The sequence below is a fragment of the Primulina huaijiensis genome, chromosome 14, assembly GCF_012295235.1.
Source record: "Primulina huaijiensis isolate GDHJ02 chromosome 14, ASM1229523v2, whole genome shotgun sequence".
Taxonomy (NCBI): domain Eukaryota; kingdom Viridiplantae; phylum Streptophyta; class Magnoliopsida; order Lamiales; family Gesneriaceae; genus Primulina; species Primulina huaijiensis.
The window spans coordinates 3664909-3692825 of NC_133319.1; the positions used below are offsets into that span (position 1 = coordinate 3664909).

Consider the following 27917-nt stretch of genomic DNA (forward strand, 5'->3'; position numbering starts at 1 on the left):
CAAATGTTTTGGATTATTTCAACTTATCTTCGTCGCATTGCGCCTAAAGAGTAAGTCTATTGTGAGACGGTCTCACGAATTTTTATCTGTGAGACGGATCAACTCTACCAATATTCACAATAAAAAGTAATACTTTTAGCATAAAAAGTAATATTTTTTAATGGATGAGCCAAATAAAAGATTTGACCCACGAAATTGATCCGTGAGACCAGACACAAGATTTTTGTGGCACCTAAATGATTCATGTTTATTGGGATTTGTGATATTTTATTTTTTATTTTTTTATGTGAATGAATGTTGATGGTTGAATATACATTTAATTAATATCTTAATACATCATCTGTGACGAATTAGTAGACTTTATCTGAACTACATATTCTTATTTGATTTAATACTTGACTCAAATTTTATGAAATATCATAATTATAAATTATTATGTTTGTAATTAGTAAGATGGTGGGTTTTATGTTAATGGTAAAATTCATATATTTAAGAATTAATAATGTTACTGTCTTTGAGCATCATACACTTTTCTTTGATGTATTTCATCGCCAAAACAACTAAATTATAGATACTAAGTCTGACTTTAGAGTTTAGACTATACCTTTATTTACATACTCATAAACGAATTGTTATTATTATTTTCATAATAATAAATGTATCGACGTGCTATTGTTATTAAGATATCTCAAATAGAGACAAAAAATATACAATTTTTTGTTTTCCAAACTGCTTTTTCATCAACATTTTTTCTCAACATTTTCATTACAACTTATTTTCAATATTATTCTTCTCAAATTTATATTATGATCCTTCACTAATTTCGCCAATTATGGTATAAATTTTTTTTTAATATAAATCAAATTAATTTACAAAAATATTGTTCACCGACACATGCGCGGGTGCACTATTATCAAAAATCAATGCATAATTATGACTTCTTGAAATTTTTAAGGTATCTTACCCAAAATAAAGTAGTTGGGCCATTCCTTTCAGTCCTCTCCTTTTAGGCTTTTATCTAACTCAAACGTCGGCCTACCAACCCGTACACATCAACATACTTTTTACATTAAAATTAAAATTAAAATTCCCAGATATAAATTATATATTTCTTTATTTATCGAATTTCATATATTTTATTTTATTTAAAAAATAAAATAAAAAAATCTAATTTTACTAAAAATCTTTTTTTTTTAGAATACTAAAAAAATAATTTGATTGAATAAAATTTAGGCAGGAATACATGTGACTGAATTGGAGAATAAGACAGTGTAATACATGGGAGGTCACTAACATTCCCACAATCCCAACCTGTCACGATTGACACCACCATAAATTTTATCTCCAAGATCTCATTTTTATCAAATCAAATCACCATTTATTTGCCATCTTTTTTATTTATTAGGAAGTCGTGGTGCGATTGTGTGTCCCCATTTCAAACTTTGTAGCGACACGGTTTACTTTTCTATTTTAATCTGAACGCTCAAGATCTTTCCTCTGCGGTAAGTAGCGCTATTGGTTCAATCTTATGTTTGCTTGCCTGGATTGTTGTGATTTCTTGGTGGGTTTTGGTTGATATTTGGATCTGAATGCGTAGATCTGAAAATTTTTGGATCGAGGAATTTCTTTTCTGATTTTTGACATGGGTTTTGTGTATGAAGGTGTAAGGGGAGTTGAAAATTGTAATACACGTGATAATAAAGTGAGAAAAAAATTGGATGGCGAATAGAGTGGATCACGAGTACGATTACCTATTCAAGATCGTGTTGATCGGGGATTCAGGAGTCGGGAAATCAAATATTCTTTCTCGGTTCACACGAAATGAGTTTTGTTTGGAGTCCAAATCCACCATAGGAGTTGAATTTGCTACCAGAACTCTTCAGGTCAGTAACTGTTATTTATCTGACTTGTATTACGTTTTCTGGCTAGTTTGTTGATTACTGTGTGATTAATCAATCATATGTGTAGCGTGGTGAACGATTGGTGACTTAAGAAATGTTTCTGTGCCACTTCATGAAGTTTTGATCTTAGGATATGATGTCTGTCTTAGACAGTTCAATTCCATGTGAAAAAGAGGCCAAATGTAGTGTCGGGCTGAGGTGTTCTGTCTGATTATTTTGAATTGTGTATGTTTTGACTTTTAGTTATATGGGCAATTAAGATTACTTGGCATGTATGCAGTTTATGTATATGGGACATGAAAATGCTGATCCTTATCTCACTTTAGAGGAAGGATTACAACCCGGATTTTTGTATTGTTAAATTAAATTTGGTTTGGTTTTATGTTCATAGAAGTTTAGAGAAAGCATATAAAACCCGACCATGTTATGTGGTTAGAATTGCCATTGGATTTTGGTACTTTTATATTTCAGTTGGCCTTTGTCTACCAGATATTGATACTTGCAGATATCTATGTTGGTATCTTTGTATATATTTATTTATAAATGTCTATTTTGAATGTTTGTGATATACTGGTTGGTATATTTGTGTATAATATTATGGATCTATTTTGAATTTGTATGTGATGTATCCTTGTATTTATTACTTTGTAAACATGGTTAACATAATTCAGATGTTGTGATTCAGTTATTGACTTGAATCATCTTATGTTGGATGCAATTTGTTATGCGTGGTCAAATGTTGTTTTGTCTTTGAATTATGTGTTATAATGGAGAAGGGTACTGGTATCACCGTAGTTATCCTTTTATTCATGTGACATCATCATGTAAGTCTGCATTGTGCTTGTTTGAAATTGAAGTATCGGTTAACTCCATTCACTTAAACTGTGCTCAATAATTTCATTTCACTGAGTTTTCTATCTGTATCTCATAACCTTGTCTTGAGTTTCTTTAGCACTGATTCTGAAAATATGTGTCTTATCTTGTCGACTGCATAGAAGTCATGTCTAACGACTCTTATCCATTTCTTCGCCTTTGCTATAAATTGTTGTTTTGTTTTAATAATCCATGTTGTGGATGGTGATGAGTTTGGAAACACCATCGGTTCTCTCAGTAACTCCAGTATACTTAATGACATACTATACAGATAGAGGGAAAGACGGTCAAAGCCCAGATTTGGGACACTGCTGGCCAGGAAAGATATCGAGCCATCACGAGCGCCTACTACAGAGGAGCCGTTGGAGCACTCCTTGTTTATGACATCACGAAAAGGCAAACTTTTGACAATGTTCAAAGATGGCTTCGGGAGTTGAGAGAACATGCGGATTCCAACATTGTTATCATGATGGCTGGAAACAAATCTGATCTCAACCATCTCAGAGCAGTTGCAGAGCAAGATGGGCAAACTTTTGCCGAGAAGGAAGAACTCTCGTTTCTTGAAACATCAGCCCTGGAGGCACTCAATATTGAGAAGGCATTTCAGACTATTTTAACCGAGATATATCATATCGTTAGCAAGAAGGCATTAGCAGCACAAGAAGCTGCCGCAGCAGCAGCAGCAGTTCCTGGTCAGGGTACCACCATCAATGTTAGCGATACTTCTGGAAATGTGAGAAGAGGCTGTTGTTCAACTTGAATCATATCATATCTGGGTACGATTTGGGGATCCATATAGCCCCGAACCCTTTTTCGGTTTTCATTAATTTTTTTGTTCCAATATATTTTGGTGTAACACTTTCTTACTTACTCTCAGTCTATTAGTTTAAAGGTGGTGTTGGTTGTCTAAGTGTTTTAGGGTAGTTTTATTGTTAATTTTTGTCAAAATGACTGCTACTGGTGATGTTTGTTTGGAAGCAACAATTTCTTGTATTTTGGTCTACCTTTTTGCCTTTTAACTTTCCCATTATTCCTTCGGTTGGAATTCATTACAACATTAGATACTTGTCTTCTTGACTATTTTATATTACATGGTTGACCATATGACTTAAAAATTCCATTGTGATATTTGTCTTCTTTTAAAAAATCGAGTTATTTGCTTATTAGTGTAGGTTGGAAATATCAAATAAAATCGGGTTAAAAAAATCGTAAAATAGAACCGACAATCATGGATTTGACTTGTAGGCGTTTCTGTGGGGGGATTGTGCAGTTTTTAGTTTTTACAAGCAATCATTATCTATACTTCTATACAGTATCATTGAGTTTGAAACACCTAGATTAACTATTTTAGAGGATATCAAAATATTTAATTTCATAATTATCTTTCTTATCTTATTAAATACTTCCTCAAGTTACTTCATATTTTATATAAAAAAAAATCTATCGCTCAGAAATTCGAAGAAATCCGGTTGATTTTCAAAATTTTCATGCAATCTTCTCATGTTATAATTCTCGTTCGATCTGAACTGTTACATGACGAATCCCAAAAGTTCGTTCACAGTAACTTCTAATGGTATCGAAGATTTCATTTTGACATATCCCAGGTTCAATTCTAACATGACAGGCCAACACATATTTCCCAGGTGTAATTGCCCAAACATGAAGGTCATGCACATCACAAACTCCTCTAATATGTTTTAGTCCGTTTGCAAGGGCAGCAGCATCGATCTCACAGGGTGCACGTTCCATCAGTATACCGAATATGTTCTTCAGCATCGGCAACGTTGTACCCAAAGCAACGACAGAGAAAACAAGAGTGCACACCAGATCAACCACCAACCACTTGGGTTTCAACCAAATGATTGATCCAGCAATCATCACCCCGAAAGACTGTATAAGGTCGGTCACAAGATGCAAGTACGCCCCTTGAATGTTCATGTTAGTCCTCTCAGTCTTCTGAACCGGATCCATCGGCACAAGTTTCATGCGTTCTTCCCCGTTTCTTCGTGGGAAAGATTCCCCCATTTCTTGATTATGATCTTTGTTTTTGCAGGAATGGTGAGAATGGCAATCGTGACTCGAATGGCTATGTCCAAGCCATAAAACCATCATAAAGTTAAGGACAAAACCCAATGCTGAAACAGCAAACATGAGTGTACCGTCTACGGTTGTATTCTTGGTGAGAAGCCTGTTAATTGCTTCGTATATCAGAGTTGCAGAGACAAGCCATATTAGCTGCACGGACATAAGGGCTCCTAAGACTTCGAGACGACTGTACCCAAAGGATTGTTGTGTGGTTGCCTCCCAACCAGACACCCATACGGTGAATATGGATATGGAGAATCCAGCTATGTCAGAAACCAAGTGAGCCGCATCGGTTAAGATTGCTAGGCTATTTGCTTTCATTCCGCCGAAAATCTCAATTATCATCACTATTGTGTACAAGATTGTAAGCCCACAAAGCTTAACGGTAGTTTTTGATCGTTGTGCTGCATCGAACTCGGTAAATTCTTGGTTCGAAAATGGACATGTTGAGCTGCAAGAAAATCGCTTTTTCTGGTCGAATTGTTCCAAGGGTTCTGGTACATCGGTTTCTATCTGGTGCAGTTCAGCCGAGTCGTATGCCATCTGCGAAGGGGAAAAGTTGGTTTTTGAGAATTGCATATATGGACAAAGACCGCAATTCTTGCTACCATTTTCATATTGCTAAATGAATGTTCCTGAAAACAATAGGAGGAATAACTCCTATATCTAAACAGCTGGATCAACAAAAATCTGTAACATAGGACGCGCATATATATATCTTCAAATTTTTCAATGGCCGGAGGCAATACTCGATTTATTTCCGCATATAGTTTTATCATGTTCATGTATACGTAAAAAGATGAGTTTGAGAAAAATCTCTAACATATATATCTTCAAATTTTTCATCAGAAACCAAAAGCCAATAAACTCGAAATGTTCAAAAGTACATATAATCGTAACAATCAAACACATGAATATCATGGCCAAACGTCGATAAACTTTTCACGAGAAATTGTATATATTTCAGCTAAAATGGAAAAAAAAAAACCAAGAAAGTTAAAACAGTCAAACTACTAATGAAACTCACATTAGATCAACCAATTGATTAAATGAATCAAGAGGCATGAATTTTGACGTAGAATATATACGAAGAAATTTAATCCCAGTTTGCGATGAGAAACTCATACCAGATAACCGATGAATGAGAGGAAGATTAAAATAGGCAAAACCCATAAATATTTTTACACGCAGACCACATTTATGCGTTTCTTTGTCGATGGCAAGATTATCGCATTTAACATATTGAGGAGATTTTGTGTAAATAATATGTTTAAAGAATCGAATATTTTTTACCAAAACGCTTCAGACAGGACAAACTCCCTCTTACCCCGGTTGGATTACCAAAAAAGAAAAAAAAAAGTGAATTGATATAAAAAAAAATCTAATAATAAAAAATTTAAATTAAACAAGAAAATTTTATATTTGTTGAAAATGAAACCAAATCAAGAATGTTAACGGAGTGAAAAAGTTGTCTAAGAGCAAAATAATCGGGTAGATTCTTCAATTGTAGACAATATTTTTTCCTTTCTTTCTCTTAACAAAATTTACGGATTCATCCTGTCACCCGGTATTAAATTTAAACATTATAATTATATTATATGTCATTTGTGCAATTTTATAATTTTTATAATTAAAATAATGAGTTTTTCTTCTCTTTTTTATTTATTTTCTATTCATATAGAATGTTTAGTTCTTGAAATGACTTAATGTTGGATGAATTTGAAATCCATCGCAATGATTCAAAATAACTATTTGAGATTTCAAATTCATTATCACGTGGATTTGCTCGGACAATCTAATAGATTTGAAACTCTTAATTTCAAACTCATTTATCTAATACAATTTCCTTTTCTCACTACCTCCAAGTTAATTAGAGAGTAACCATGAGATTCTACTGTAAAATGAAGATTAACTTTAATGAGTTATAACTTAATAGTCTCAGAAAATAAAATTATATTAACACTTAATTGCTAAAACGAATAAAATTTCGTTATAGGTTTATTAATTTTAATTCAAATTGCTCTTGGTTTCAGAAATCTCATATACTATGAAATCGTTAGTTCGTGAGATGGGATGAATGGATAAATGATGACATATTATATTGAAATATATTCTAATTATTGTAAAGTTTAGCTAAACATGAAATGGTGCAGGATTTGTTAAATGTCATAATGACTATATAAATACAAAAATTAATGTGAAACGATATCACAAGTCAATTTTGTGAGACATATATTTTATTTGAGTCATACATTAAAATTAATACTTTTATGTCAAAGATTAGCATGATTGATGCATCTCACGAATAAAGATCTGTGAGACCGTATCACAAAAGATCTACTCTAGATAAATTAATTTAAAATGATATTAGTATGTGTAATTTTACAATCAATTATATCTTACTATCTATACTATTATATTAAGTGTGAGGACGTGATAATAACTACTTAGAGAGGATACCAACTTTTTTTTTTCAATTTTACCCTTATATGATATTAATATTACACTTTTGTTTTTTTAATTTCAACACACACTTTTATTTTTATTTCAACAATTCAAATATCAATTTAGTCCCTCCATAATTTGTCAAATTTCACTTTAGTCCATCAATAATAATAAAAAATATTGTACACACACGCATCGCGTGTACATAGTAACTAGTATTTATTATAGACGAGGGGTTTTTGCTAACTAATTCAGTGAAGTCACCCTCAAAATTACAAATTTGTCCTCACATCTTCTACATTCAAAACAAAACACAATGCTAAAATGTTATTCACACATCCCCAATTTGTCTCAACTTCCCACTCTTTATATGTAATTGGAGTATTTTTCTTTTTATGATATAGTAAAATATGAATCATTATATCATCAATATATATGTCAACTTATATAAAAATGTTAGAGACTTGTATGATTTAACGATATTAAAATATATAAGGAAAAAAACTGCTAAAAACTTCTCAGACCAAATTAACTTCCCACCTTCCCATTTCTCCCACTTCCAATGTCTTCTCTCCACCTTTCATGCTTTTTACAATTGGAGATCTTCTGATGTCAAACTGATGTTGATGAAGGGGTTCAACATTTCTCTTCGATTCAAGTATCAATAATTTTTGTACGAGTTTCACTTTAATCTTCAGTCAAGGGGTTGAAATTTTCAAAAAGTGTCAAAATCACTTTAGTAAAATCGGGACAAAATGATCCAATAATTTTTACTCCGTAGATTGTTTGTTGCCACAGTAATGATAAAAATTTGTGTGAGACGATCTCACGGGTCGTATTTTGTGAGACGGATCTCTTATTTGAGTCATCCATGAAAAAATATTACTTTTTATGCTAAGAGTATTAATTTTTATTGTGAATATCGGTAGAGTTGAGATACCGTCTCACAAGAGACATATTCAAAAATAATTTATAATCCAAAAATAATTTATAGTGCAAGAGAGAGAGACACATATTAGTTTTAGTAGTTTAACGTGAAATTCCATATGTATCATTCAACTTAATAAAGAAAAACAAAAGTAATAATTTTTGGATTAAAAAAACATTTTTTTTTATTTTTTTATATCTATTTATATGAAAGCGTGAATAAGTTTAAGTTGACCAGTTTTCTCACGGTTGTAGGTCAAAAACGTACACGTGGCATGAGTTTTTTCTCACACGACATCAGGGAACGAGAACTCACTGACAATTCGATCGTTCCGCCATGGCTCGTAACAAGGAGAAAGCTCAATCGATGCTGGACCGCTTCATTTCCATGAAAGAGGATGAGCAGAAGAGCGTTTTCTCCCACGACCTCGGAGGACGGGAACTAACTGATAATTCGATCGTTCCGCCATGGCTTGTAACAAGGCGAAATCTCAATCGATGCTGACCCGCTTGATTTCCATGAAAGAGGATTAAAAGAAGAAGCCCAAAGAGCGCCGCCCCTACCTCACGTCCGAGTGCCGAGATTTGGCGGAGCCCGACAAGTGGCGCCAGTAAATCATGCGACAGATCGGACCAAAAGTCGCTGAAATCTAGAACGAAAGCCTCGGAGAGCACCGGCTCAGAGACTTGAACGACGAGACCAATAAATTGATTAGAGAGAAAACGCATTGGGAGAGGCGCATTGTTGAGCTTGGGGGGGCTATTCACGCGAGGTATTCAGTGAAGATGACAGGTTTAGATGGAACCATCGTGGGCGTTCCGAATCCAAGTGGACGTGGGCCAGGATATAGGTATTTTGGGGCGGCTAAGAAGTTGTCCGGTGTCAAGGAATTGTTTGAGAAGCCGCCTGAGTTGCGGAAAAGGCGTACACGGTAATTTTTATTGTTCAAGTTTGCTGATTGAGTGAAGAATTGAGGCACTGTGTGTTTTCTTTCTTATTTTGTTGATTAGGGGCGAGGTTTGGAGTTTATGATAGTAATATAGTCTGTTCCTGTTTTGATTATGGTTTTGTTTGTTTTGCACATTTAGAAACCAAGAGATTTTTTTTCGAGCTGGCCACGTTATTAAAAAATTAATTGGGTACACAGTTTGATTATAAGGTGCATAAAATGTTTAGATTTTCTGAGATGGTTGTCTCAAGTTAACTTCTTTAGTATACTTTTTCACAGCACAAATAACAGGTTTCTGAATTAGATGCATGGTTAAATTATGGGAACCGATTTATGTGAAACTTGGATTCTATACAATTGTCTTGTTCGATTGTTGATTTACGTTAACGTGTAAATTCATATCCTTGACGACTGAAACTTGTGATGTAATTTTTTTTGGACTACGAAAGTCATGATGGGTTTTCTAAGTTGTGTAATTATCTTACTGAAATCGCCTTGCTATTTTATTGTATTTCTGTATGGGACTTGAGCTAATGTAGCTCATGCACATTATCCTCAGGTATGATATTTATAAAAGGATAGATGCAAGCTATTATGGTTATAGGGATGATGAGGATGGGATATTGGAGAAGTTTGAAGGGCCAGCAGAGAAAAGAATGAGGGCTGCAGCTCTGGAGGATTGGATGGAGATGGAAAAGATGAAGAAAGAAGCAAGGAGGGCGGTAAAGAGTGGAGAGGTGACAGACATGGGTAATGTGTCCAACATATTATTTGAGGAAGAGGATGTGGTGGAGGAAGAGAGGATGAAAGAGAAGGAGAGAGAGGAGAGAGAGAAGAAAAATGAATTTGTTGCGCATGTGCCACTCCCAGATGAGAAGGAAATTGGAAGGATGGTGCTGGAAAAGAGAAAGCAGGATATCTTTGACAAATACATAAGGAATGCTCTGCAGGAGGAGATGACTGAAGCAACGAGCTTAATATACAGAGATAGATGGTATGCTGTACTTCTCACTTCACTTGGCTTAATGTTGCTGTTATTTTTTCAGCACGTTTAGTTGGTTGATGTATTCATTGATTGATGATCATTATCTCTTCTTTACATTAGGATCCTTGCTCTTTTGATTCTTGTTCATGACATTGAATTCTTCCTTTGGTTTTTCTCTTCAGGTTCAAATCAAGCATCTTCCTTTTGATTGTATACAGAATCATGATGGTATTATTTATTTCTCTAAGTATTGGATCGAATGGCATTAAAAAAAGTGCTTTTGCTTAACACCTGCTTTAGAAACAATATAAGTGTTTCCATACTAGGTGCATTTGAAGTCATATAATGGTAAAAAAAGATGAGATATTCTATAAAATTCGGGGCATCAAAACTCTCCAACTAAGAACGAAAGGCATATGGAGGACTTTATTATTAGCTAAACACTCGACGACAGAGGAATATAAAAAAAGAGTCCATTTGTTCAACTTTCCTTGTTAACTCCTTTTCATGAAGCAAATATGATGGATATCTGATTCCATTGGTTCATTAAGGGAACTACGTGTTTAGCGATTCATTTTGTTTTATCTTTTCCTATAATTTGGCATAATTACCTTTGTTAAAGAAAATGCTTATTTGGCAACCTTTTGTATTATTGTCAGATGTGTGGTAATGGAGTTCGATGTTTTGCCAGATTTATAGCAGAGCTTGAAAATCTAAATGGGAAGCAGAGGTTTGAAAACCCTTTATTTTTTTGGTCAAAAGAAATTTACATTTTCCCATAAACTTCCTTTCCTTCTAATTTATTGCCTCAAATTATGCTGGCGTCATGTGATTTATGTGAATTTTAAGTTGACCTTGATCATTAGATTGCTATTTTTAATGGATCCATAAATTCCAAGCAGTGTATTGAAATTTTTGTGGATAAATATATGTAGATAACCCATATCTTCCTCCTCCTACTTAATCTAAAAGAATTGTAATCACCTGTTATATCTAACCTCTGCATACTTGTGATTTTAGTAGTTATCATAGGCCATACCCTTATTGTTTCTATCCACTTTCTAACCAAAACCTTGTGCGCTTGGATTTGGAAGGAAAATGTAAATGAATTTATTGTTTGGTCTTGTAGCTTCATTGTGCATACTGGTGCTGGTTTAATTGTTCCTGAAATTCAAGAAGATGGAAAGGTACGTTTTTGAATTTTATACCTCACATTCTGATATTTGAGTTTTGGTGGGTTATAAATAGTATAGAAAAGTTAAATTTTTACTTGCAAAACCTTAAGGTTTAATTGACCAATGAATAGATTATGTGGGTACAGTTACTTTAACTAATTTATTCAGCATTTATTAAAAAAATTCAGGTAAGAGTTGATATGGGGGAGCCAATTCTGAAGGCATAAGAGGTTCCTGCCAAATTACCTCCGAATGAAAATCAGTCTGTTGTAAAAGAAAGATTGGATGTAGATGGGGTAAGCTTGAATGTTACTTGTGTTAGCATGGGAAATCCTCATCGTGTCACTTTCAGTACAGAAACGATCAAGGTATTTTTTTAGTTTCAGTTCCTTTAAGAATGAACACTCGGTGGCGACGACGTTTAGTGTTCTTGCCACTTGCAACATGTTTATTTCTCATGCTCCTCATTTTTGTTTTCAACTAAACAGAGTTGTCGGGTTGATTTTCTCGGAGGACCATTGGATATCGAGTGGCGAGAAGATGACACCCACGTCTACATGACCGGCCCAGCCGAAGTAGTCTTTTATGGATCATCTCCCCTATAAGTTGCAATCCTTCATGTTTAACTGTAGGCTTTTGTCATCTGGCCCAACTCTTTAGATGATGAAGCGCGTATGTCTGGTTCTTCTTTCGGGTTATCCAGTGGCACCCTATATTTCTTGCAGAAGATGTGTGATGCACGGCTTTGTGGTTGTTATGTTCTGTTTTGTTGATGGGACGATAAAGAGAACAAAGGTTATGATTTTTTAGTTGGGAAAGCATTGCTTTATTTTGTTTACTGTATTCATAAATATACCTTTCTGACAAATTTTACTGTAGAACGTCGAAGTCAAGGGTCCTGATCCGTTTGAATCTAGCAGCCTTCATCCCCTTCATTTTGCATTTACATTTTTTGTTTTACTTCAGTTACCAAATTGCCACATTCGAAGTTTTCTTGCCACAATTCATTTTGAACCTCATATTTTTCCGCCTGTGAATGCACTCGTCCATATGAAAACATAAATTTATTAAGATACATATACTCAAAACATATATTCCGATACAACTATTATTCGTGAAAGTTAAAATATGAAATCAATACAATAATTTTATATTTTGATGAGATTCTCTTTTCAAAGAAGTTAATATATATTATATTGTTGTAAAACAAAAATGTTTTGTTAATTTACAAGGAAAGTCGATACGTCAAATAAATGGATGGCCGAATTAAAGGGATTACGCTGAAAGCTTTTCAAGTTCATTGTATCTCGATTAATATCATTAGAGGATAGGTTAATGAAAATTTATCAAACTCTGTTGTAGTTTCGACTTTATTTTGTAAATAGTTTGTTTCTTCTCGGAGGATTTTTTTTACAAAAATATAAATTATTAAATATAATAGATATGTAAGTATGTGACTAATTATTATACTATCAAATATGTTACAATCATCATCATATTTGAGTTGGTGGAATAAGTGAACGTTTGATCAATAATTATGAGTTTGATTCGAACTGCAAACACTTTATCGGAAAAACCGAACAAACCTATCACACAAGGTTTGTCCAGTATGGTTTATCCAGCTAACATGATTCACAGACTACTGCGTTAATATGTAGGTTTACCCAACGTGCAATGAATGGTAGTGGCTGCAAGCTCCATAACTAGAGTTATCGCATATGTTTTTATCAAGTGTGGTTTACTAGCTAATTTAATTTGCAGACTATTGCATTAATTCGAGGCTTTACACTGCATACAACAAATAGTAACGACGGGAGACAATAATTTCGCAATTTCGTTTATAGATAATAATATATTTTTAGAAAGACAGGAGACAAGAAATGGAAGTTCTACAGTTTATTTAGACATGTTTAACAATATATGTTTTTAGTAAACATATTATAAACTTTATATTAATACGAACTCCAAACAATTTTTATTCATATAATTTAATTTCTTTTTTAAGCCATCATTGTTATTTTTTATTCAGTTCTCTTATGAATTAATATTAATTGGCATGTTTATATGTCATAAAAAAACCCTAGGTTCCAAAATTCATATATCCGTCAACTAAATTCTCAAAAAGAAAAAAAGTTAAACATATTGAAATCCTTTCTACATTAACTTTTTTTTTCAAATTTTTGAATTACCCTAAAATTTTTTGTGCTCTTATCTATTATTTAATGGCTCATATTACAATTTATATTTAAGTTAAAGTTACCACATTCATATATTCATTAGCACCAACAACATCATTAAATGTAACACTCTTACAACCAATACCAAATTACGTATATTCTATTTTCGAATTTGTAATAACATATTTATGGAGTAGATCCTTCATTATATTTTAAAATAAAGCAATACATTATATTTAATTTACAATATCTTATTAAACTTCTTCTATTTGAACCCCTATTGAATCTTTTTCTTAACTATTTTCACTTTTATAAAACATTTTTTTTCATATTTTTCACTTTTTTAAACACAGTGTTAACTTAAAATAATATTCGTTTGAGCGTAATACGAATATAAAAAAACATAAAAAAAATCCTATGTTCATGATAATTATAGCTTTTAAATTTATATTATTAAATAAGAATTACACAAATATAAACACATGATTAGTTATTCTTAAAAAATATATATTCATATGTAATACTGTAAATTTGGGTACGACACCTCAAGAATTGAGGTGCCCATAGTATAATATTCAAATATGGAAATTTTCTTTTACAATTTATTAAAAATAATTTTGAAAATTGAAATAATGAAACAACAAATCAAAATAATTATCTTGTCGAAATGTCGTCATTTTGTCCAGACCCCTTCCCTTCATTCCCCCTCCTATCACAATTAACAACAGACCGCAAACCCTAAGATACGAGCATTCTACAGTGCTTGTTCCCCGTCCATATTCTCTATCTACCATTGGGTTCTACCGAAAGAGATGTTTTTTCACATAGTATTGGAGCGGAACATGCAGCTGCATCCTCGCCACTTCGGCCGTGACCTACGGGATAAGCTCGTGGCCAAGCTCATGAAGGACGTCGAAGGGACTTGCAGGTTTTTCATCCGCAATTGAATTCTTGAACCTTCTAATTGAACTTTCAGACGGTATTCTCATTGATGCCGCGGTTACTCTTCTTTTTTTTATTTTTATTTTTTATTTATAAATATTCAATTGAGTGGGATTCTCTATTAAATCACGGTTGTGGATGATATTTTATACGTGTCAGCGGTCGCCATGGGTTCATTGTGGCGATTACTGGCATTGAAAGTGTAGGGAAGGGATTAATTCGTGATGGAACGGGATTTGTCACGTTTCCTGTAAAGTATCAGTGTGTTGTTTTTCGACCCTTTAAAGGAGAGATCGTGGAAGCCGTTGTTACAATGGTTAATAAGGTGAAAATTTTCTATTTGGCTTGTATATCTCATTGTATTTTTGAAGTCAAGTAATCAGTAAGAAGATTTTGAACTGTTACAGATGGGTTTTTTTGCTGAAGCAGGTCCCGTACAAATTTTCGTGTCCAATCATGTGAGTTTCTCAATTTCCTCTAGTGTTTGAAATATTTACGTGGTATTTTTGCTGCTGCCACCATGTCTCTTGACAATTATTGGTGGAACTCTCTCTGTTCTGGTTGGTGGTATACTCGTATAGATAGTCTTCATAGGTTTTGAGGTCGTGTAGGAGTCTTTTATGATTATTTTTTCTCCGGGCATCCCTTTTGCTTGCAAATCTTCACTCCATATGGTGATAACTAGTAGTAACGTGTGGTAATTATCTTCTGTTTTGACATGGGCTTTTGTTTTATTTGGCTTTTGTTTTATTCTTCTATATATTGGGATATCTTCTCCTCTGTTTCTTTGGGGCCTTACTTGTCTTGATAATCTATCCCAAACTCATCTCCGTGTTATGAAGAAACTTCAGTAATACATTAAAATATCAATCCTTAATCAGAATGAAACAATCTTCTAAATGTCTGCTTCGAAAGTCTTTTTTATCTTCTATCAACATACGGTTTGATTATCACTTCATTTTTTTATATGTAGTTGATACCAGATGATATGGAGTTTCAATCTGGGGACATGCCTAATTACACAACTTCAGATGGTTCTGTACGTATTATCACCATTGCTTCCATCCTATGTTTTGGAGCTTCCATCCTATGTTTTGATGTTCCAAGTGTGCAGTTCTTGTTTAAAGTTTTTAAACTCTCTTTTGCAATTGATTATCTGATAATTGCCAGGTCAAAATTCAGAAAGACAGCGAAGTTAGGCTGAAGATAATCGGAACCCGGGTTGATGCCACAGAAATTGTATGTCCTCTTACTGCCCTTTTGTTGCAACATGTCATACAATATCTCTCTTGTGCTTAATATATAATGTGAGAACAAAAGTGTGTTGCTATTTTAGGATCCCACAATGAGTAGTATCATTTACTTTATTTTTAGGGTGGAAGTAAGAGCTTCTCATGATTACTCCCTTTACTATATAATTTCAGCACACAGAATTCCAAATCCAAAGAGTGCTTTTTCAATGAAATAGGAGTACAATACTCTTTTTTGGTTATTATAATATAGATCCAATTCTTTTACTAGGGAATCAAGCAATTCACAGAGGTGGGTTTTCAACGGGGTGGTTGAGAAACATCTGGAACTATATATAAGAAAATTATGCCTATTTTTTCATTTTTCAGATTATTTTCCTTTAAATTTTCTGGTGGAGATAACTTCTCTGTATCTGAAGTCTATTTAGTGGAACTGAAGAGTTGAAGGTGGCATCCTGTTGCGATGAGTAATTTATTCCAGGGTCTAGTTTACTTCATTTTAAAGACTATTTGTCATATTGAATACAACACATATTATTAGATCTTGTTCAATCCCATGACCTTGAGTTTTATAATACGATCTTCTTTTGCAGTTTTGTATTGGCACCATAAAAGATGACTTTTTGGGTGTGATTAGCGATCCAGGCGCGACCTCATAAGGTATGTGGTAACCAACGCAACCATATTGGATTATTTGGTGGGAAAATTGACATTTATGGAGCCATGGGATGTATCGAAGTATCAAACTTAAACCAGTTTAATTGCTGGGGTGCTGTGTGAAGTTTCTGCAGAAGTGAGATTATGAGACTCAGTTAACACCGAAAATTTAACATTGGATTCGCAGCTATAATGTTCTCTATGTCCCGTCTGAAGGAAAACAAACTAAATCATATGTAAACATAAACCATAATGGTTTTAATGAATTATCTTTACTTTTAGTCTCGTGCAATAGTTTCAAGTATACATGGTGTAAATTGAATGGATTTTATATCGCTAATCACACCAACCACCCTTGTGAAAAAGTATAAAATTCCTAAAAAATATTAATAGGCTAATACATTTTTTTTTTTTAAAAAAAACAATACTCATATGTCATAGAAATTCATGTATATTTTACCTTCTTTGATAGGGGGTTTTATGTTGGATTTTTAAAAACACGATATCTAACATATTGTTAATTTTATCTAGGGTGTTTTTTTGATTTTTCATAGGGGTGTTAGGGCAAGTAACCCGATTTTATATATCTATTTTTCCTGGTTTGTAAACATGATATTCAATTCTTGAAATTGTGGTTTATGCTTCGATTTAGATAGTTTATGAAAAAAATGTCCGGTATATAAATACCAATGCCAACTCATTGAAGGGATGATCTCAACTACCAGTCTTTCTCAGCCATCACCAACCATTCGGGGATAAGTCAATGCCAAAATAGTGCCATGCATTGTCTATAATTTATTTCGTGATTATTTAATTTTTGATCATAACATGTAAGTGGATGCATGCACGTGTTCTGTAAAAAGTAAAAACTACTATTTATTTTCATTATATATTGATAACAAAACTTCCTTTCTAGTGTTAAATTTCTATTTATAATTTATAGTAACTTTGTATCTATTCTAGGAACTTCCAACTTTCCTCGATTCAATATTGCAACAATTGTTACATGTTTTTTTTTCAGATTGTATTACATATTTATATTCGTATATAAGAGAGGTTAACATAATCTATATTTTCAGTAAAAATATAATTTTGACATAAAAATAATATTTTTTCATTAGTTGAGTCGGATCAAATATTTGTCACGCAAAATAAACTCATAAAATCATTTAATAGGAGTTTCTGTGTTGGCATTTATACACATTTGTATTATCAACGTACACAATAGAGGTGTAAGCGAGTCAAAATATTTGTAAGTGGTTCAGTCAAAACTTGACTCGAGTATGTATATATTATATACACACACAAAAGTTAAGCCCTAAAAAATATGCTACAGACATTTTCGAACTTAAATCTGAATACTCGATTCTCTAGCCTACTAAATTTAAGTAGAATCGAACTCGATTAGTATAGTACTCGAGCTAATATTAATCGAGCTTACTCGTGCACACCCTAGTACACGATACTAACGCATATAATATGGTAAGTTTCCAGAAAGAGATTTATTCATATAAGTTTACAAGATACATACACCATCCCGATTTCTTATCTATACGTACAACACATCATACGTACATTTTGGGGCCACCACTGATAGCGAAACGAGTACTATCACTGCTAGACTATAACCAAAGAATCGACCAACATCCAGAACGATGTTATGTTCAAATAGCAAACCTCGTCTTAAAAATGGCTTTGACTTATGCTCCTCCTTCGTTCAACCTCCGTCTCACAAAGACCCACTCAAAGACCCCCTTGTGCAATTCCGTGAAATCTACTCGTACTACTGGTACACGTGCAGGTGGAGACCCTTTTAATCTGTGTCCCCAAAGCCGCTCGTTTTTTACCGAGGAAAGAAGATTTAGAATGCCTTATTTGCTCTCAGCTGCCAAACCCAGTTTGTTTAAGGTAATGAAGAAAGATAACTTTTTTCTTGGTCTTTTACTTGGGTTGTGTTAAATGGTTGGGTGCATTGTGATAGATTTTTGTGAAGACTTTTTTTATTTGTTGTTGGAAGGTTAGAGCTTCGTCGGGGGAAGCTAAATCTGAAGCTGCACAACAAGAAGTTTTTTCTTGGTCTTCTGTTATCTTACCGTAAGTCATTCCTTTGATTCTTTAGTCGTTTAAATTTTTTTATTTTGAAGTTGTAGATATGTTCATGAAACAGAGCAAAATGACGAATTTAGTTGTATATGATATCTAATTCGATTCAATGAACTGTCCTCTCATTTGGATCAAAAGATGCGCTAAAATAAACACGTATCATGCTATTCTACAAGACCTGTGAGTAGTGTTCCATTGGTGACGATTTGGGAACACCAAATTAGATACGAGCTTAAAGAATGGAAGACAAGTTCCTCGAGTTTTGTTTTCTTTACTTCTCCAGAGTTGATGGAGTAGTCCATTGCAATCTTTGGACGTATAAGGATTTTCAGCTTCTTTGCTGGTTGGCTTTTGGATTTTGACTGGATTGTGAACATTTCTTTTCCGCATTTTATTTCTGTCATATCTATTTTTCCACGATATTATTGTTTGTGTGTATGGTGACTGCTATACTCGATTGTCAGATTTGTGTTCCCTGCATTGGGTGGTTTATTATTTGGCTATGATATTGGTGCTACCTCCGGAGCTACCATCTCATTGCAGGTAACATTCCCACTTGATGTCCTGGATCTCTGTTGGAACTTTTGAAGATAAACAAGAATAATAGGGACAATCATTTGTGTATAAAATAATCTTATTCTGAATAATTAATCACAATACAACCCTACACTATATATACAAAACTTATTTCTATATCACATTCACATTCTAACCTTAATTAGTAGACAAAACATAAAAGAATAATATCAATCAAATATTCTGACACTGATTACAATATTTTCTTTCCTTTTCTATACTCCTCCTCAAGTTGGAGCAAAAATATCTATCATGCGCAACTTGCATATGAAAATCTTCGAACTTAGGGTCTGAAATGACTCTTTGTTAAGGCATCGACAATCTGTTATTCAGATGTTATAAAGAGTATACAAATTATTAATCCTTCAAGCTTTTCTTTGATGAAGTGTCTATCAACTTCTATATGCTTTGTACAATCATGTTGTACTGGATTATTCACGATGCTAATTGCTGACTTCTTGTCACAGAATAACATCATTGGAACTTCTCAGTCTAACTTCAATTCTTCAAGAACGAGCTTTAGCTCACATACTCCATTCGCCATAGCCCTAGGCTTTGTTTCCGCACTACTATGAGCCAAAACATTTTGTTTAATATTTCTTCACGACACAAGATTACCCTATAGAAAAGTACAGTACCTGAAGTAGAGTTCATATCAGAAATAGAGTCTGCCTAATATGCATCTGTCTACACCTCTACACTTCTTTGATTGTTATTTCAGAACAATAAATCTTTTCCTGAAGAGCTTTATAAATATCTCAAAATCTTGTAGACAACATCCATGTGTTTCTCGTGTGGTGAATGTTGAATTGGCTAGCCATACTAACGACAAAAGTAATATCAGATCTTGTATGAAAGATATAAATAAGTTTACCTACAATACGTTGATATCTTTCTTTCTCGACGGAAGCTTCTCTAGACACTTGATTTAGGTTTTAATTTGGATGATTGGATCCATGAGTACATCACTGGGTCTGCAACTCATTCATGTCTCCTTGAATAGGTCTAGAGCATATTTTCTTTGGGGTACATAGATTCTCTTTCTTGATTTAGCAATTTCCATCCCTAGAAAATATCAAGGGTCCCAGATCTTTTATCTCAAATTCCAACGCGAGGCAGTCTTTTAAACAAGTTATTTCGTCTTCATCATCTCCGGTGAGAATTATGTTATCAAAATATACAATTAAGATTGCCATCTTGCCTTCTCTGGTATGCTTTACAACGTTGTGTGGTCGAATTGCCCTTGAATGTAACCTTGTTTCTTGATTGATTTCAAGAATTTCTCCAACCAAGCCCGTGGTGATACTTTAATCTGCATATTTTTTTCTCCAAATTGTTTTTCGAAGCTTGGTGGAGCATCCATGAACCCTTTTTTCTTCAATTCTTTGGAAAGCATTTTTTTTACATCCATTTTATATATGGGCCAATCAAGATTTGCAGCTAAAGACAACAATATTCTGACAGAATTCAATTTTGCAATTGGTACAAAGGTCTCTTGATGGTCAATCTCATATATCTGTGTAAAGCCCTTAATGACAAGTATTGCTTTATAACGTTCCAACGATCCATCTGAATTAAGTTTCACGGTAAATACCCATTTGCATCCACTGCTCGTTTTGCATCAGGCAGATGCATTATTTCCCATGTTTCACTTTTGTTCGGTGCATTCATCTCCTCAAGGACAACTTTCTTCCATCATGGAACACTTAGAGCCTCCTATATAGTCTTAGGAACATCCATACTTTGATACTGACAGATAGAACTCGAATAAGGCGCAGATAAATTTTTGTAGAACATGTGATTTGAGATTGGGTGTTGAGTACAAGTTCTAACACATTTCCTTGGTGCAATAGGAAGTTCTAACGACATAGAAGAGTCTAGTGCGTTAGAGATGGATTTGGGTACATTACCTGTATTTGGTTCAAATGAGTCTGGACTTCAGGTTCTATCCTTGGTTCAGACACTTGGTCGTGTGGAGTTGTGGAGGCTTGCTTACTTTGGGGCCATCTTGTTCTCTTGTAAACTTGCCCAAACAGCTTATCATCATCAACTCGTGTTTTAGTATCAAGATTCTGCTCTGAACAGGGAATTTTTTTGCTGAACAGGGCTGAAGTTTCTGAAACTGATTATGTGTTCTTGCTTAACATGATTTTCCTTCTGGCTTCTTCCCTCCTTACTTCAGAAAACACTTCACTTAATGATGGCAAAGGATTTCTGCCCAGAATTCTTCATCTGACTACATCCAAGTCACGGTTAAGCCCTGCCAAAAACACATACACTTGGTCACTTTCCATACGTTTGTGATATTTCATGCTATCATTTTTCCACTCCCATTTATCATTGTAGCAAATATCAAGTTCCTGCCACAACTCTTTCATTTCATTATTGTATTCGACGACAATTTTTTTCTCCTTGTCTAGAATGCTAGAGTCTAGTTTTCAAGTCAAATATTTGGGATGAATTCTCCAAATCAGAGTAAGCCTCTCGAACAGCCTTCCAAACCTCTTTTGCGTGGGTAGGAATAAATATGTCCTCCTAATTGAAGGTTCCATTGAGTTAACGAGCCACGCGATTACCATGGATTTTTCAGATTTCCAGCCTATCCACTTTGGATCGTCTTTGGCAGGCTCTGCGATTTCTCCTGTGAGGTAACCTAAATGCTTTTTTACGTCAATGACAAGCTTGGTTGACTGAGTCTACTTTAAATAATTTTTGTCATTCAACTTCTGGATGGTCAATTGAATGGAGCCTTCGAACCCAGTAAGATTCGTAGGATATAGGTTTGGTGCTTTAGCACCTTCCGCACCACCATTTCGCCCGAAGACATTGTACTATGGTCTTCGTTTGATTTTGACATGCTCGATTCTCTTTCCTGTCAAATTTGCAGCGGGTATGCAGAGATTAAGCTCTGATACCATGAAGATAAACAAGAACAATAGGGACATCTATATGTGTGGTATAAAATAATCTTATTCTAATAATTAATAACAATACAACCCTATACCATATATACAAAACTTATTTATATATTACATTCACAATCTAACCTTAGTTAGTATACAAACAGTAAGGAATAAATATCAATCACATATTCTAATTACAATATTTTTATTTCTTTTTCTACAACTTTGATAAATTTTGGTGTCATTTTACAGTCACCTGAACTAAGTGGAACAACTTGGTTTGACCTTTCAGCAGTTCAACTTGGTTTGGTGGTAAGCTTCAAATTTTATTGCATGTGTGGTGCTTAATTAAATGGAATACTTCTCTGACTCTGTTTCTTTGATTGCTTCTTTTGATAAGGTTAGCGGTTCCCTTTATGGAGCTCTTCTTGGTTCTCTCATTGTTTATCCCCTGGCCGATTTCCTTGGTATGGTTTTCGACCAGTCATGATATAACTTTTCCTTGAACTTCTGTCGTAACTACGGTTTGAGGATTATGTTTGATTGATACATATAGGAAGGAGGAGAGAACTTATCATTGCATCCCTCTTGTACTTAAGTGGTAGTTTGTTGACTGCCTATGCTCCTGGCCTTGAAGTTCTTTTAATAGCTCGGCTTGTTTATGGTCTGGGGATTGGCATGGTTGGTTATCTAATATTGTCCTGGGCTTTATGTCTTCAGAGTCAAAGTGAATGATAATTCATCAATTAATGATCATATTGTTTTTCGGCAGGCAATGCATGGGGCGCCTCTTTACATAGCAGAAACTTGTCCATCTCAAATTCGGGGAACTTTGATATCTCTAAAGGAGCTTTTCATAGTTCTAGGGATATTGGTTAGTCTTCTCAACAAGCCCGCAGCTTTTCATTTTTATGTTTCAAAACGCAATGAACACTCGAGCTTGTTTCTTGATGCAGTTGGGCTATTTCGTTGGTAGTTTTGAAATTGATGCTGTTGGAGGGTGGCGTTATATGTATGGATTCAGTGCCCCAATTGCCTTTTTTATGGGGTTAGGTATGTTGAGTCTGCCGCCATCTCCACGTTGGTTACTTCTCAAGGCAATTCGAGGCAAAGGGTCCTTACAAGAATACAAAGAGAAGGCTATCCTTGCGTTGAGAAAACTAAGAGGCGGATCTGTTGATGACAAAGTATCTGAGAAGCAAATCGAGGATACACTCATCTCTCTAAAATCTGCTTATAGTGATCAGGAATCAGAGGGAAATTTACTTGAGGTGTTCCAGGGACCAAGTCTGAAAGCCTTTATAATTGGAGGTGGATTGGTTCTATTTCAGCAGGTCGATATAATCTCTACAAGCCACGTGTTTTAGCTCTTCATGTTTTTATTGTCCTGTTCGAACTTCATGTTATACTTGTGTGTAAATGCCTACTATGCCACTGAATTATAGAAATGTCGCATCATATTATTGGTTCATATGATTCAAATATTTGACAAAGATTTCTGGATTGAATTGCATACAGATCACTGGGCAACCAAGTGTTCTGTACTACGCAGGCTCCATTCTTCAGGTACTTCATTCTATAAACTGGATTGGCTTCTATTGGTTTCAAATATCAATCTTGTATCTTTTTCTGGTTCTTGTTTGACCATAATCCAATTATTTTTTGGAAGAGTGCTGGATTCTCTGCAGCTGCTGATGCCGCAAAACTCTCAGTCGTCATCGGTGTGTTTAAGGTACTTCTCTAGGAACAAAAAATTATTGAATTTTTTTGGTGTGTTTTGTCTCAAAACCATTGATCACCACGCAACAATATATGTGATTTATATTTCCGTTTATGATTTGCAGTTGCTTATGACTGGAGTTGCCGTTCTGAAGGTTGATGATCTTGGGAGAAGACCGCTGCTGATCGGAGGTGTCGGCGGGCTTGTATGTGCCATCGTCATCATTATCCAAAAACTATAATTAATTTAAATTTTCATTCCAAAATCCGAAGTGAATCTATATCTTTAACTTGGTGTTCTTCATTTTGGTGACAGGCCACCTCGCTACTGCTGCTTTCAGCTTACTACCAATTCCTTGGGGAGTTTCCTTTTGTTGCTGTGGCTGCTTTACTCCTCTATGTGGGCTGCTATCAGGTAATCAATCAATGACCACCTAAAACTATTGTCACAGAAACAAAAATGGAACTAGAATATACCAATATGAAAACCAAAAACTCGCGTCATAATATTTTCTTGAACTGGTCAGACGATGAAATAAATATTTCGCTGTTCATCCAAATTTTAGATATCTTTCGGGCCTATCAGTTGGCTTATGGTATCAGAGATATTCCCGCTTCGCACTAGAGGAAAGGGTATTAGTCTTGCAGTGCTCACAAATTTTGGCTCAAATGCCATAGTGACCTTTGCTTTCTACCCTCTAAAGGTAGTCCTTCTACGTCTTTTGGGCTTTTCCCATCGCGAATTCAAGGTGCAAGTAAATTGTTGATATGTTGAATGGTATACGTCTCTCAGGAGTTACTGGGAGCAGGGAATCTATTTCTTCTGTTTGGGGCGATTGCGGTACTTGCTGTTGTGTTTGTGACAGTATATGTTCCTGAGACCAAAGGCTTGAGCTTAGAAGAAATTGAATCCAAAATTTCGAAGTGAAATATCCTTTGGGTGGAAAAAGTGCGATCGCGGATTTCAGGTCTTGATGCAAAATGGCATGTCACACGATATTTATATCGTCAATTGGAGATAATTGTGTAAATGTTTATTTTGGAAATTTAAGAATGTTGTTGGAAATTTAAGAATGTTGGCTTGCTGAGCATGTTATCTTGTGATCATCTATGTTGATTCGAGAAAAATTTCACTAAAGCCTATTAAATTTGTTCTAGGCATGAATCTAGCGGAATGCATTCCAAATCTTTGGATCTAAATTCAAATTTATGCCAATGACATGTTAGGTGTCTACTCCTTGAATGAGGTGGACTCGTTCCCCGACTTTTATTTATTTATTCATTTTTGTAAAAACTACTTCGATATCGTGAAAGATTTAGGAGATGAAAAAATGGGCACAATCAATCTTCTTTACGTGTACCCGTATACCACTCGACTTCTTTCGTTCATCAACTGCTTAAAACCTTCTTGCCTAACATGTGATCATGTTCGTGAGTCGAGGCCTTAAAAATTCATTCTTCTAAAGCTGAAAATCAGTTCATAGTGCAAGCAACTTGAATAGCACCTTGAGAAAGATCCATTCTTTAATACTTCATCGTGTGTACGTTTGCGATGTTTTCTGGCTCAAGAGCTGCAACGTCATACAGAAGACGCATTATCTGTAACAGCTATCAGCAGTGCTATCACAGAAAAACAATGCTACGGTAAAGAAAGTAATTGTGTTTGTTGTGACTCTTGAGGGGAAGTGCGAAGAGCAGGTCGCTAAATGTGGTTGGAACAAGACATGACAATAGCTAACAAATAAACTAAGATGGTCTGGGATTTATAAACTTCTTCTATCAGGTAGGTGATGGACATCAATTTTTTATCATCAAGGGAGATTGCTGTTGGTCATTGCAGTGTCCAAGTCACATGCATTGTCAACTTTTTCAGTGAGAGATTACATTTAGCAAGCCTTGATATCCTTAGAAATTCATCACCTGACAGTTCCAGGGCAATAAATCAAGGTTATCAGGGGACGAAGTCAAGCATGTAATTGTGAACACATGATGAAATGACTAAAATGAACAAATGCCGCTTCAGTTTTTTCCCCAATATAAATATTTTACAGCTCTTCAGACTCGAGGTTTGACATTCATAGATAGCAGTATAAAAGTTGGGAAATCGTAGAAGAAACTTCACACGATTGATAGTATAACAATTCTGTACATACTGAAAGATTTTCAGAAGTTTCTTGTGATCCAGGGGATCAAGAAATCCCATTTGCCAGAAGTAGTCCAGTTTACATCCCAAGTTCCCAATAATCCCCTTCACAGGAAATTCAGTTTAACCAACTGAATTCCCAAGGTAATTAGGATTGATAAAGCTAAAACCTGACACATTCAAAATTCTGAACATGCCGAAATTAAAATAACGTGTCAATCTAAAACACACAGACATTACCATCGAACGACCCCTAATAAATCTTAAATAAGACTCCAATACTAGTTTGCATGTCAAATAAATTGGGTTTTTCTCATAACTTGTTCCTGCTAACTAATTCGTGTCATCAATAAATCAAGGTCATGCATCATAAACGAGATACAGGGGACACAAGTATCAGAATATTTTAAATATATACTCCCAAACAAAATAAAAATAACTAAGTGGTATCTCAACTGCCCATGAGGTAACCAAATCAATAACGAGTAAAAGAGGTAAAAAGAAAATAACAAAGTTTCGAGTGGGAAAAATGATATGAAATCAGGTCCAATGAATCAAAAATACGTTTAACCTTCATTTGAATGTGTACAAAAGATGCAATACAATCAGCCAATAATCAGAAAGTACATTGGAATTGATATGGGAGTTAACTTAATTTCCCGGATTTTCCCTTCCCAGAAAATCAATCTTGAGTAAAAAAGAATTAATCTTTTCAATGGAAATTTAAGTTATGGGGTTCCATCGTAGACCAAATAACAATACAAAGAACGTCTTTTAAATTTAAACCACTATAAATAAATCATTATTGAAAATAAGCATCCATAAAGACGGTAAAATTGCTACATAGAAGTCTAATATATTGTTCACCTCGCCAGTATCCCAAAGCAATGAATCCACCAGATCCTGTATTACCAATTAAAACCCGTAATAAGTAAAATAATAAAAAACAAAGAGGACAACATTTAACAAGAAACGACCATAAAAAGGTTCCTCGTCAATAAAACCTCACTTCTATCCTGCATCTCCACTCCCAATAGACCAACACCATTTCCCAAAATTTTGGTTACTTCTGATTTTGATTCATAGCATGATATGGATGACTATTATACATGTTTCCAGGCCAGTCTCTTTGCTGCTGCATCATAATCATATTATTATGCTTCTGCTGAATTCCATGATACCCGGAGTTAACACTCTCCGCCGCCATTGCCATGATTGGAATGGGCGTAAAGTGCGGAGGCAGCGGATATGGCATCTGAGTCGGTATTCTACCATTACTCGCTTCATGATTTCCACTTTCACCACTGTAGCGAAGTCGGTTTTCATTTCCATTACCATGGATGGGACCACCGCCGTTGGATGTCGCTTCACTTGAAGCAAATAAATGATTTGACGAAGGGGAGCTCTCGTCGGACCACCCCTGCATCCTCTTGACATATAATCTGTACTTCTGTAAATGACTCGCAACATTCTCCCTAGTCAGACCCTCGACGTTCATGAGCTGCATGATCGTCTTCGGCACCGCGTTCTTTAACCCCAAGTGCGCAACCACTTCCACGAATCGCTTGTGCAGCTGAGGGGTCCACACAAGCCGCAATTTATTCACGGCTTTCTCCGCCACGTCCGTCGACTGGTCATCCATGCAATCACCACCAGCCTGTTCCTCAATTGGGTTCATCACCCGGCTCTTCTTCGGGTCGGATCCTTCTTGTTCGTCCACCTCGCAGCAATCATCCACGCGATAACTAACAGGCTTAACATCACGAAGGGAGGTAAGAGTAGACTGTGAGGCACGGTCAACATCATCCGCTGTCCGCAGCGGCTCCGGCAAAATTCTAAACGCCGAAGCCAGATCCGCCGGTATCAAAGACAGAGACAATGACGCCAGTTGGTCGGCGGAGGGAAGCCCGGCCTCCCATTCCGCCACTCCATCATCCTCATCAATCCTCAGCTGATCACCCATGATTTGGATTCAAATTTGGGTAGATGGGTTAAATAGCAGAAAGCGAGTGGAATCGGCGGTGCGTGCGTTTGAAAGGTGGGAGATTCCAGACGAGCCACGCTCGATGCTTTTTACCCAGATATTTTCGACTCCAACCTAAACTA

The 27917-nt window shown here is 35.1% G+C and overlaps 5 protein-coding genes and 1 pseudogene across 12 annotated transcripts; 4 read left to right on the plus strand and 2 right to left on the minus strand.

The window, feature by feature from the left end:
- Positions 1-1282: 1282 nt before the first annotated feature.
- On the plus strand, positions 1283-3777 carry LOC140957341 (ras-related protein Rab11C). The gene is made up of 3 exons (XM_073414546.1): positions 1283-1502; positions 1662-1883; positions 3046-3777. Exons 2-3 carry the CDS (start codon positions 1719-1721, stop codon positions 3532-3534), a joined length of 654 nt encoding a protein of 217 aa, XP_073270647.1. The 5' UTR covers positions 1283-1502; positions 1662-1718; the 3' UTR covers positions 3535-3777.
- A 473-nt stretch (positions 3778-4250) lies between these two features.
- On the minus strand, positions 4251-6172 carry LOC140957877 (metal tolerance protein B-like). Its single transcript, XM_073415280.1, has 2 exons — positions 5987-6172; positions 4251-5402 (listed from the first exon to the last, which is right to left on the minus strand). The coding sequence occupies exon 2, from the start codon at positions 5400-5402 to the stop codon at positions 4278-4280; it is 1125 nt and encodes a 374-aa protein (XP_073271381.1). The 5' UTR covers positions 5987-6172; the 3' UTR covers positions 4251-4277.
- Positions 6173-8553: 2381 nt separating this feature from the next.
- Positions 8554-12277, plus strand: LOC140956807 (uncharacterized; annotated as a pseudogene).
- A 1902-nt stretch (positions 12278-14179) lies between these two features.
- Positions 14180-16648, plus strand: LOC140956558 (DNA-directed RNA polymerase II subunit RPB7). 2 transcript variants are annotated; one of them, XM_073413341.1, is made up of 7 exons: positions 14213-14277; positions 14308-14446; positions 14620-14785; positions 14868-14918; positions 15434-15499; positions 15631-15699; positions 16304-16648. In XM_073413341.1, the coding sequence occupies exons 2-7, from the start codon at positions 14331-14333 to the stop codon at positions 16367-16369; spliced, it is 534 nt and encodes a 177-aa protein (XP_073269442.1). In that variant the 5' UTR covers positions 14213-14277; positions 14308-14330; the 3' UTR covers positions 16370-16648. The 2 variants fall into 2 exon arrangements, with proteins under 2 accessions (XP_073269441.1, XP_073269442.1); XM_073413340.1 differs by having other exon boundaries at positions 14180-14446.
- Positions 16649-17893: 1245 nt separating this feature from the next.
- LOC140956461 (D-xylose-proton symporter-like 3, chloroplastic) lies at positions 17894-24900 on the plus strand. Its single transcript, XM_073413190.1, has 14 exons — positions 17894-18275; positions 18385-18461; positions 18935-19013; positions 22202-22261; positions 22350-22416; positions 22506-22630; positions 22722-22823; positions 22906-23283; positions 23468-23515; positions 23619-23681; positions 23794-23874; positions 23985-24083; positions 24235-24372; positions 24462-24900. The coding sequence occupies exons 1-14, from the start codon at positions 18057-18059 to the stop codon at positions 24594-24596; spliced, it is 1671 nt and encodes a 556-aa protein (XP_073269291.1). The 5' UTR covers positions 17894-18056; the 3' UTR covers positions 24597-24900.
- Positions 24471-27897, minus strand: LOC140956462 (transcription factor PCL1-like). Of its 7 annotated transcripts, none has more exons than XM_073413197.1 (3): positions 26821-27897; positions 26679-26714; positions 24471-25239 (listed from the first exon to the last, which is right to left on the minus strand). In XM_073413197.1, exon 1 carries the CDS (start codon positions 27772-27774, stop codon positions 26875-26877), a length of 900 nt encoding a protein of 299 aa, XP_073269298.1. In that variant the 5' UTR covers positions 27775-27897; the 3' UTR covers positions 24471-25239; positions 26679-26714; positions 26821-26874. The 7 variants fall into 7 exon arrangements, with proteins under 7 accessions (XP_073269298.1, XP_073269294.1, XP_073269296.1 ...); XM_073413195.1 differs by lacking the exon at positions 24471-25239 and adding an exon at positions 25248-25588; XM_073413196.1 differs by lacking the exon at positions 24471-25239 and adding an exon at positions 25595-25916.
- Between the last annotated feature and the right edge of the window lie 20 nt (positions 27898-27917).